The sequence below is a fragment of the Loxodonta africana genome, chromosome 7 (assembly GCF_030014295.1).
Source record: "Loxodonta africana isolate mLoxAfr1 chromosome 7, mLoxAfr1.hap2, whole genome shotgun sequence".
Classification (NCBI taxonomy): Eukaryota; Metazoa; Chordata; class Mammalia; order Proboscidea; family Elephantidae; genus Loxodonta; species Loxodonta africana.
In genome coordinates this window covers 95,892,627-95,903,883 of record NC_087348.1, presented here as the reverse complement: position 1 = coordinate 95,903,883, position 11,257 = coordinate 95,892,627, and the positions used below count along the sequence as shown (strand labels likewise).

At 40.0% G+C, this 11,257-nt stretch overlaps 1 protein-coding gene across 6 annotated transcripts in view; it reads left to right on the top strand.

Annotated features, from left to right (window-relative positions):
* Nucleotides 1-11,257, top strand: part of ALG8 (ALG8 alpha-1,3-glucosyltransferase) — a 37,422-nt gene continuing 26,165 nt past the window's right edge. The window contains exons 1-2 of one of the 6 annotated variants that reach the window (XM_064288748.1): nucleotides 1-142; nucleotides 7,867-7,945. In XM_064288748.1, coding sequence (XP_064144818.1) covers nucleotides 48-142; nucleotides 7,867-7,945 — 174 coding nt within the window. In that variant the 5' untranslated portion in view covers nucleotides 1-47. Of the gene's footprint in view, nucleotides 226-7,866; nucleotides 7,946-11,257 lie in introns of all 6 variants that reach the window. The other 5 variants (XM_064288745.1, XM_064288747.1, XM_023558507.2 and 2 more) reach the window with 5 other exon arrangements.

Below are 11,257 nucleotides of genomic sequence, written 5' to 3'. Positions count from 1 at the left end.
GAGCCCGGATGTGACTCTTGGCTGGTTGAAAGCTCCGGTCTGCGGCAATGGCGGCCCTCGGGTTTGCGACAGGTGGTGGCAGTTGGTTTTCGGCTTTGGCGCTCGGAGTGACTCTCCTCAAATGCCTTCTCATCCCCACCTAGTAAGGGACCCGCACGACCAGGGGCTGGGCGGGGATGCCCCGCGGTCGGTTAAGGTGGGGGTGAGAACCTTGGATGCACCTGGGTAAGAAGAGGAGGGGGATTTCAAGCCGTGTGGCCGCCACCCCGTCTTTGCTAAGCTCCCCGCTCCACTGATTGTTTCTTCACCTAAGGACATAGTCCTGGTACCTGGTTTCAGGCCTGGCGCTGTCTGACTTAGGTCAAGTCGCATTAACGTTTCTGAGCCTCAGGATCCCCATCTTTAGCATGCACATTAAGAACACTCGCCTCCATCATTCATTCATTCTTTACCAACTGCCTACCGTATCAGGCGCTGTTCTTAGTCCGGGAGATAAAGTGGCGAGCAAGACGGCTCCGGTTCTTGCCCTCATGGCGTTGGTAGGGGCAGATAGGCAAACACGAGAGATTAAAATTGTGATAAGGACTGTAAAGGAAATAGTGGCTAATTAGCAGGGTTTTCTCCTCTCTTAGGAGGCGATGTTTGAGTTAAAATCTGAGGGATTGAAAAGAGTCAGATGGTGAAAAGCAGTTCAGGGAAGAAAAGAACAAGTTCAAAGTCCCTGTAGTAGGAAAGAACTCAGCATTCCAGGAACAGAAGGAGGCCATTGTGGCTGAAGAGCAGTAAGGAGTCATTGTTAGACTGCTGTAAGAAAAATGAATACAGAGCCAAGGCTGAAAGTATGGAAACTAGTTAGTAAGCAGCCACTCACTGCTGGAGGGTGTACAGTGGGTGCTGAATATTAATATTAGTTTCCGCCCTCCCTTCATCCTTCGTAACTCTTCTTCTTTCTTGAGCTTTCCTTTTTGTTCCCCATCCCTTTTTTCCCTCCTCACTCCAGTTTAGGGTTTGGCTTATTGGTGTCTTTTGATTCAAGCTCTTGGTGACCCTTGTTATGCATGAGAGTTGTATGTAAACAATGTATGTCGGTACTGATGTGTATGTTTAATTATATAAACAATGGAATGTGTATGTAGGCTCAGCAATATGATATGTGGGGACTTGAGAAAGGAAGAGGTTGGTCATTTTAACTTTCTGCATAACTGAAAGCAAATAGGAAATGTCCATTTTAAAAGCAAATTGGAAAATTCTAAAATGTAAAATTCCTTTCAATTTATAGTGAATGGGGAAAAAAAGATTTTTAACTAGGTCTTGCTTTAGTTACTTCAGCCTGAAAGTGTATTTTCAGGTTTATTTTTTTGGATACTCCCCTTGGTCCAGGGTTAAGAGTATAAAGTAGGTTGAATATAATGTTCTGCTTCCCAAAATGGAAACCCCTGTGATGTGAGAGTGAAGTTACAGGATAAATGTAAATTTATTCAACAAAATGTTTACTAGCTGCTTTATTATGTACCAAGCACTGTGGCTAGGCACTAGAGGAGAGGACAAAATGGATATGATCCCTAACCCTATGAAGTGTGAAATTTAATAATGATTTGTTAAGCAAATTGACACAAATGTATAATTAAGTAACTACAACTTGTGTAAAGTGTTATGAAGGAAAAGAACAGGCTTCTGTAAGGGGGACTAACAAGGAGGACTTTCTTTAGAGTGGGTGCCATGAAAGATCCCTGAGGAGCTGACACATAATTGGAGACCTGAAGAATGAATGAGAGTGGGCCAGTTGTGCAGTGTGTGTGGAATATAACTGAAAGTACTGTATGAGCCAAGGCCCCGTGGTAGGAAAAACCTGGCATATTTGGGCAACTAGAATGGGACAGTGTAGTTGGAATGTAATAAGAAACAGAGGGTAACATGCATAATGAACTTGGAAAGATAAGCAGCGACCAAATCATGCAGGAGCTCATAAAGCCAGGGTGAGAAGTTTGGATTTTATTCTTAAGTTCAGTGGCAATGGTTTGCATTTGTGAAATATTTTTCTGGCTGCTATATAAATGATTGGAGGAAGCAGAAGTAGAACCTAGGAGGCTATTGAAGAATCCAAGTGAGATGATGGTGACTTGGACTAGAGTGGTGGCAGTGGAGATAGAAAGTAGTAGACAGATCGAAGATGTGTTTTGGAGGTAGGTATCAGAATACTATCTTAAGGTCAGGAAGGATTTCCAGAGAAAATGACAGCTAAATAGTCACTTGGTAGCTTAAGATACGGCTCTGGAGTCAGAATAAACCTGCCGTGGAGTAGAACTGCCCCATAGGGTTTCCAAGGCTCTAAATCTTTATGGAAATAGTCTTCCACATCTTTCTCTCACAGAGTTGATGGGTCTGAACTGTTGACCATTTGGTTAGCAGCCAAGTGCTTTAACCACTTCACAGTCAGGGCTCTCTGGAGTCAGAATACGTGGGTTGAAATCTGGCTCTGCCACTTACTAGCTGTGCGATTTAGGGCAAGCTTCTTAACATCTCTGACCTTTACTTCTCATCCGTAAATGGTAAAAGTTACAGTACCACCTCTTAGTGTTCCAGGTAGAGGGAAAAGGATGGCTGGAGCATAGAAGGAGCCCTGGTGACACAATGGTTAAGCTATGGCTGCTAACCAAAAGGTCGGCAGTTCGAATCCACCAGCTGCACCTTGGAAACCCTTTGGGGCAGTTCTCCTCTGTCCTGTAGGGTCACTATGAGTCAAAATCCACTAGACTGCAGTGGGTTTGAAGCATAGAAGGCAAGGTGAGGTGGGAGGATAGTGAGAAGTGGCCTGGAAAGGTGAATGGGCAAGATGAAGAAGGATCTTGTAAGCTGTGTTAAGGAATTTGGATTTTATCCAGAGGGCTGAGGCCAGTTGAAAAGTTTTCCTAGGGGAATGTGACATCACATTTGTATTTTGGGAAGATTACTTTGACTGTGTACATAGATGGAGGGCAACAGTGTTAAAAGGGAGTTCAGCTAGGAAGCTATCATAGGACAGGTAAGAGATGATTTCTTTTTTTTTAATGCAATTTTTTTTAAAAAAGGAAACAGTTGATATTTGGCATTATGTTACTAGCCCTTCTCAGGTTTACACTTTTTCAAATACAGTTTTAGCAAGTTATTTTTACTCTTCTTAGTTAATTCAGTAATCAGAAAAAAAGAACTGCTGATACTACAAGGCCAAAATTCTTTCCCTTTGGTTTGGATTTTTGTAAATGTCATTATGAACACGTTTATAACACCTCATTTTTGTATCAGCATTGACAGAGGAAGTATTCTATAAGGAATACATCAGGTAATTTAAGCTTAAGGGATTTTAACCATTTTTCTAAACATCTTTCAAAATTTTGTTATAAACTTCCTTGCCTTAAACTATAGATTGAATGAAACTTAACCCTTTTTGGAGATGCTTGATGATTATTGTAAACCAGATGTCTTTTTAATCTAATACTAGGCTATCATTTTCTTCCTCGTACCACCTACTACCTTCTAGTCGTAGTGAAATACAAAGAGTGCCTCAAACCTTCTAAATGCTACCTTCAGAAAGTTTTTTTTTTTAAATATTGTATCCATAAAATAAGAACCAAACCAACCCAAAATAAATCCATTGCTGTCGAGTTGATTCTGACTTGTAGCAACCCTATACAGCTGCTATGAAAAAGAAACAATCAGAATAAAAATGGTACTTAAAAATAGAAAATGTAATTGCAAAAACTAAAAGGTGAAGTGAGTAAATCCTCCAAAAATAGTAAGAAAAAGGAGACAGAAAACATAGGTGAGGAGATTAACAAATAAATAATAAAATTTCACCAAGCTGAGGGACACTTCAGTGCCCAGACTAATGAATAAAAAAGACATAATTTGCTATGAAATTTCAGAGTAGGGATAAAAAGAAAAATAAACTTCCAGATAGGAGGGGAAAATCACAAAGGAATAAGACTTCTGAACGTAAACATTGTGTACTACAAACCAATGAGCAGCCCTTCAGAATTCTGAGGAAAGTAATTTTTAACCTGGAATTCTATACCCAGTCAAGTATAAGACATCAGAAGCACAAATCCTAAGTGTGCAGCTCAGTGAATTTTTACAAAGTGAATATATCTTTGTAACTAGCACCTATATCAATAAGCAGAATAGTATGAAATAATGCAGAGTACCAGAAGTTCCTCAAGCCTCCTTCCAGTCACTACCCACTCCCAAGGATAAAGTGACTTCTAACTCCATCAGATTAGTTTTGTCTATTTTAGTTTTACATAAATTGAATCGTGTAGCATGTTCTCTTTTGTGTTTGGCTTCCTTCATTCAACATTAAGTTTGTATGTTAGTGCACGTAATTATTATAATTACACTAATTGTCACTACGTAGCAGCAGTTCTCAAACTTTTTGGTTAGAATTTCCTTCTCTCTTAAAAATTAGTATATTCATAGAGGACACAGTTATAGATACTTCTCAGACAAAGCCAACCACTTTGTGAGCATGGTTTTCTGAGTTTGAAGGCTTAGGACCTTAGTCTCGTGGGACAGCTCAGTTGGCATCACAGAGTTCGTGTTCTGCATCCTAGTGAGGTGTTTAGCATCCGGGGTCTTAAAAGCTTGCAAGCAGCCATCAGAGATACAACTATTGGTCTCTGCTCATCAGGAACAAGAGAAAAGGAAACCAAAGTCTCAAAGAAGCTAGTATACAGGGCTAATAGACTGCATGAGCCACGGCCTTATCTACCTCAAGAGCCAAAGAACTAGATGCCGCCTGGCTACCACTACCAAACGGGAGAAAAATGAGGAACAGAACTCAAATTCTTTTTTTTTTTTTTTTTAATTTAGATGAAGGTTTATGGAACAAACTAGTTTCTCATCAAACAGTATACACATTGTTGTATGACACTGGTTAACAATCCCATGATATGTCAACATTCTCCCTTCTCAACCCTGGGTTCCCTATTATCAGCTTTCCTGTCTCTCCTGCCTTCCAGTCCCTGCCCCAGGGCCAGTGCGCCCTTTTAGTCTTGTTTTATCCCGTGGCCCTTTTCAGTCTTTGGCTGAGAGGTAAACGTCAAAAGTGACCTCATTATTGAGCTGAAAGGGTGTCCAGGGGCCACACTCTCAGGGTTTCTCCAGTCTCTGTCAGGCCAACAAGTCTGATCTTTCTTTTTGAGTTGGAATTTTGTTCTACATTTTTCTCAAGTTCCGTCCAGGACCCTCTATTGTGATCCCTGTCAGAGCAGTCAGTGGTGGTAGCCAGGCACCATCTGGTTGTACTGGACTCAGTCTGGTGGAGGCTGTGGTAGAAGTGGTCCATTAGCCCTTTGGACTAATCTTTCCCTTGTGTCTTTAGTTTTCTTCAATCTTCCTTGCTCCTGAAAGGATGAGACCAGTGGACTATCCTAGATGGCCACTAGTAGGCTTTTGAGACCCGAGACGCTACTCACCAAAGTAGAATGTAGAACATTTTCTTTATAAACCATGTTATGCCATTTGAGCTAGATAGATCTCAAATTCTTAAAAAGTCCAGACTTACTGGACTAGTTGAGACTAGAGGACTCCTGGAGGCATTCACCCTGAGATACTCTTTAAACCTTGATCTGAAACTATTCCCTGAGGTAATCTGCTAAATAACAAATTGAAACACAAAATAAAGGATGTTATCCGTGAGTACAGTGCTCCTTTAAAAAACCATCTATATGAGACCAAAAAGTCAACAATTACTTTAAAGCTGAGAAGATAAAGGAGCAGGAAAACGCTCCTTTAAAAAACCATCTATATGAGACCAAAAAGTCAACAATTACTTTAAAGCTGAGAAGATAAAGGAGCAGGAAAACTAGAGTACTGGAATGGTACAACAAGAATGCAATTAAAGAGAATGGTGACACATTGTGAAAAATGTAACTAATGTCACTGAACAATTTGTACAGAAGTTGTCAAATGAGAACTTAATTTGCTGTGTTAACTTTCACTGAAAACATTGTAAGATATTATTTAAAAAATATTTAGTGAGGACCCCAAAGAGCTATATGTTTATGTGCTACATATTTACCATTTTAGAAATTAAAAGTGAGAAATTGTTAAAGCACAAGAATACTGAAACACACATTCCATTAGTCATCAAAGTGATGACATCGTCACATGTGTAGCTTCTGGAAACACCACTGTATGCTGTCGAGAGAATGAGTGAAAAAAGGCAAATTACATTTTATTATTATAAAAATAGCTTTGGCCTCACAGACTCCTGCAAGAGTCTCCCTGGGAATCCCTGAATTATACTTGGAGAACTGCTGTCTTGTAGAATTTCTGTTGTATGAATATACCACTACTTAGCCATTCTACTATTGATACTTGGATTGCTTCCACTTTTTTTTTTTTCCAAATGATTTTTATTGTGCTTTAAGTGAAAGTTTACAAATCAAGTCAATCTCTTACACAAAAACTTATATATACCTTGCTACTTTACATACTCCCAATTACTCTCCTCTCCATGAGACAGCCCACTCCCTCCTCCACTCTCTCTTTTCGTGTCCATTTTGGATTGCTTCCACTTTTTGACTACATTTCAAAGAGTGCTGCTTTGAACGTACTTATACAGTACATGTCTTTAGTGAACGTGTATGTATTTTTGTTGGGTATATACCTAGAAATGGAATTGCTAGGTCATCAGTTCATTTTTGAATGGTGATTTAGAGGAATCTAGGAAACTCAGGTGAGACCATCAGCAGGCAGTTGAAAATATGTGTCACTGTTGCTGTTAGGTGCGGTGGAGTCTGTCTCAACTCATGGCAACCCTGTGTGACTGAGTAGAACCGCTCATAGGGTTTTTAGGCCCTAGTCTTTACAGGAGCAGATCACCAGGTCTTTCTCCTATGGAGCTGCTGGGTGAGCTTGAACCACCAACCTTTTGGTTAGCAGCCAGTTGCCTAACCATTGCACCACCAGGGCTCCTATGTCCCTAGAACTCAGGAAAGGGATCAAGATTGCATATTGAGACTTAGGAGTCATCGTTATACAGTTGATAGTAGAAGCAATAAGTGTGAACAGGATTGTCCAGAGCAGAGTAAGTTGCATTAAGAAGGGACCAAGAGCAGAGGCTAGGAGAACATCAGGGTTTACCTGATGAATATTGGAAGACAAAGCCATGAAAGAGCCTAAGAAAGGTTGGCTAGGAACTCAGGATAAAGTTGTCATTATGGAAAGGTCATGTAGTACTACATTTGAAGGTATAAATTTGGTTAGGCTAGGGAACTCGTTGCTGACTTTGGTGAGCGTAGTTAATTCGGTGAGAACGTATTGAGGCCATCCATGTGTCAGGTACTATTTTAGACACGGAGGGGAGGTACAGCAGTGGGCAAAGTTTTTACTAAAGATGGGAGATGCTTGAATATAGTAAAGGGAGGAAAACAGACACGGAGAATTTGGAGACATGGGAAACGCAGCACAGGGGCCTTTTTCCTGTTCTGTCTGGTGAACCCGCATGCTTCCTTGACGATCCAGCTTGTCTCTGAGGCCTCTTCTGGATAATGAATCCTGATAGAACTGTGTGTGAACAAGAGTAAGTCACCTCCGAGCAAAGGCCTGAGGCCCTCCCCCAAGAAAAAGCATGGGGTTTTTGTCAGCCCTTTGGATACTGCAAAGACCCTTTTCACTTATTTGTAGATCCCCGACAATTTTTCAGAAGGATCCCTGACCTGCAGTGAAGTGTGTTTCAGGATTATGTGATACCTGTTATGTGTCTTTATAAGACAGTGAGCTGTGACTGGTTAGGGGGCATGAGTCCATTTAAAAGTATAATTATGGAAATGTGAAATTGATAAATATTACAAAATCTCATTTTACTCACCTAATTGTTTTGGGTAGCCATTCCACAGATTTTGAAGTACACCGAAATTGGCTTGCTATCACTCACAGTTTGCCAGTATCACAGTGGTATTATGAGGTAAGTTTTAATTTTCACCTTTTTTTTTTTTTTTTTTTAGTGATATATAAAACCACACACATGTTACTGATAAAACGATTTTCCATGTAATCATAGAAAACTATTCTCTCTGCAGTACTGTACTCTGGCACTTTTAGGGAATTGCTTTACTTCAGAATAAGTTTCCTGGTTTGTAAATTGGAAATTATATTAATCTGCGATATCCTTTTTGAAAGGACACTGGACTGAGAGAAAAATTGGATTCCTCACCTGGCCCTGCCACAAACTAGTCATCTCTCTGGGCCATGGTTTCTCATCTAGTAGATAAGGATTTTGAGTAGATTATTTCTAAGATCTTGTCTGTCCCTCAATATTTTATGATTTTATGAGGAAAGAAACAACCAAGTGTGATGTATAGGTGTCAGGTAATGTACAAACCATTCTCTCCTATTATTTCTAAAAACCATATTTGTACTTTTCTCTGGCATGAATTACTGAATTACATGTGATACTTAATGAGAAACAAACATCAGCTGAGTAATGCCTTTATCCAAAGGAGAGCGCTCTGCTGTGAGGGAGGCTTTTTTTGAGGCATCAAGTAAAGTTTCTTGTTGCTTTTTTGAGATTTTTTTTTTTTGAAGAGGGACAGGTCGTAATAGTTCTTCCTACTGAAAAAGCTTAAAACAATTGACCTAAGTGACTGAGTTCTTTTTCACATTATAATACTAAAAGTATTTTACAGGAAAATTAATTACTTTAGTGTAAGGTATTTCAGTTTGCATGTATGCATTTCAGCTTGGGAAACGTTATGTGTAGTCAAGAGCTTGGGCTATAGTTTCAAACTGTCTGGGTTTGACTTTTCAGCTCTGCCACTTAATGACAGTGCTGGGTACCGCAAGCAAGGTGTTTGACCTCTCGAAACGCCAATGTCCCCAACGATTAAAGGATAATAATTGTTAGGATGAAATTAATATAACACACCTGAAGCACTTAGCACAGTGGTTGGAGCTAAAGTACTCAACATTATTAAGGGTCGTTAATAATTAGCATTGTTAATGTAATAACCCCAGCCTATAAATGAAAAGGCAGTCCTTTTGTCTTGCCATTCCTCCTTTTTCTCTGACCATTCTTTATCTGCACCCCCCTTAAAAGCTGATACTTTCTGGGATTCAATTCATGGCCCTTTTCTAATTCTGTAATTCTTTTTAGGTGTTCTATAACTTTTACTATTATTATTTTAGGACTTCTAAACTGTATTTAAGGAGTCCTGGTGGCGCAAATGGTTAAGCACTTGACTGGTAACTGGAAGGTTGAAAATTAGAACCCACCCAGCCATTCCACAGGAGAAAGACCTGGCGATCTACTTCCATAAAGATAACAGCCAAGAAAACCCTATGGGGCAGCTCGACCCTGTCATATAGGGTCGCTATGTGTTGAAAATGACTTGACGGCACCTAACAACAACAACAAATTAGTTAGGTCAGAGCTGTTTCTTAAGTCATTTTATTTTACATAGAAGAGGTTTATATAAAAGGGATTCTAGTAATGGTCAACTCCTGTGTTCTCCTGCCCTTCCCACCAATAGCACGAACAACAGTAGAAACCAACAAGGAGCAAAACTAAATCGTGTAGTGAGGCTTAACTATGCAGAAAGAGAAGACTCAGAGTAGGAGGTAAGGAGATGTGCAGTTAGGTCAGGAAGTCTTTAGGCAATACTAAAGAAAGTAGACTTACAAGGAGTGAGTTGCATTGCAGAGCCCCTTTAGCCGTGATTTCTAACCTGCCTTTCTATGGCTTCAAATTGGCTGGGAAAGGCTCCAAAAAGACCCTTAACAAATATTTATTGAATGAACACAATTGTTATGAATCTTCATATGTAGGGGTTGAATATTTCTATATTTGAAGAAATAGCCCTTTTATAGTTTCCTGAGTTAATGATTGAGAGTCCCAGCTCTACCACCTAACAGTTGCTGTCATTTAATAGTTGGGGACATTGGGGTTTTGAGAGGTCAAGCAGCTTGTCCATGGTCACCCAACATGGTCATTAAGTGACTTAACTGTTCACTTTGAGGGAAATCGCTTATAACTTCACAGCTTCCCAAAAGCTGCTGAGTAAGAAGATGGCCCCAGATGGAGATCCTTGAGGTCAAGAAGGCCTTTTGGGCCTGTCTTGGGATGTCTTTTGGAGGGAAGTATTTTTTTTTTTTATACATACAGTCTCTGGAGTGTGGGATTGGGGATAGCAAAAGAAGAACAAGGATGCTTTGTTTTGGAAAAATGACCATCTCTCAGGCAGCACCTGCCCCTCCACCCCCCAATTCTTTTAATGCTTCGTATTCCCTGTTTATAAACACATCAATAAAAAAAGTAGGAAAAACTTTTAGATTTCCAATAAAATAAATGTCTCTTTAAGGGTAGAGTGAGCTCTGGCATTGAAATCGGGAAACTACAGATGTTAATAAAGTCAAAATCTGTGTTGAATTTTTTGGAATTGCATGGAATAGGATCTCTGATCTCTTTTTTTAATTGTCTGTACCCTAGCAAGTTTCCTTGGAAACTCTATGGGGTAGTTCTACTCTGTCCTGTAGGGTCGCTATGAGTCGGAATCGACTCGACGGCACTGGGTTTTTTGTTTTTTTTTTTTACCCTAGCAAGAAAACAATTTGAGCATTCACCACCCAGTATGTGTTTATAAATTATAAAAATACTGTTATATTAATATATACAAAGTGAAAAAAGATGAGATAAAAAATAGAACTCTGATTCCACCTGTATAAAATATCTACAACAGGCAAGTCCGTAGTGACAGGTTTATCTGTAGGTACCCAGGGATGATGGGAGGAGACAATGAGGAATTATTGCTTATGGGGTACTGAGTTTCTGTTTGGGGTAATGAAAAGTTGTTAGACATGGATAGTGGTGACAGTTACACAGCATGGTGGTTGAAATGACAAATTTTTGTGATATATATTTTACCACAGTTTAAAACTTCTCACAGTTCAGTGTCTCATCTTGTTTACACCCACGTTGGAGACTAGGAATTGGAGAAGGAGCTTTTCATAAGGTAGAACTTATGGGTGGGTTCATAGCCTGAGTGCCCTAGACAAAGTGCCTCTGCGGTTGCCTCAGGCCTGAGGCTTCTGCGTTTTATACTTTTAAACCCAAAAAATCCAGTGCCATCGAGTTGATTCCGACTCATAGCGACCCTACAGGACAGAGTAGAACTGCCTGATAGAGTTTCCAAGGAGCGCCTGGTGGATTTGAACTGCCGACCCTTTGGTTAGCAGCTGTAGCACTTAACCACTATGCCACCAGGGTATAAAAAGACTGCTT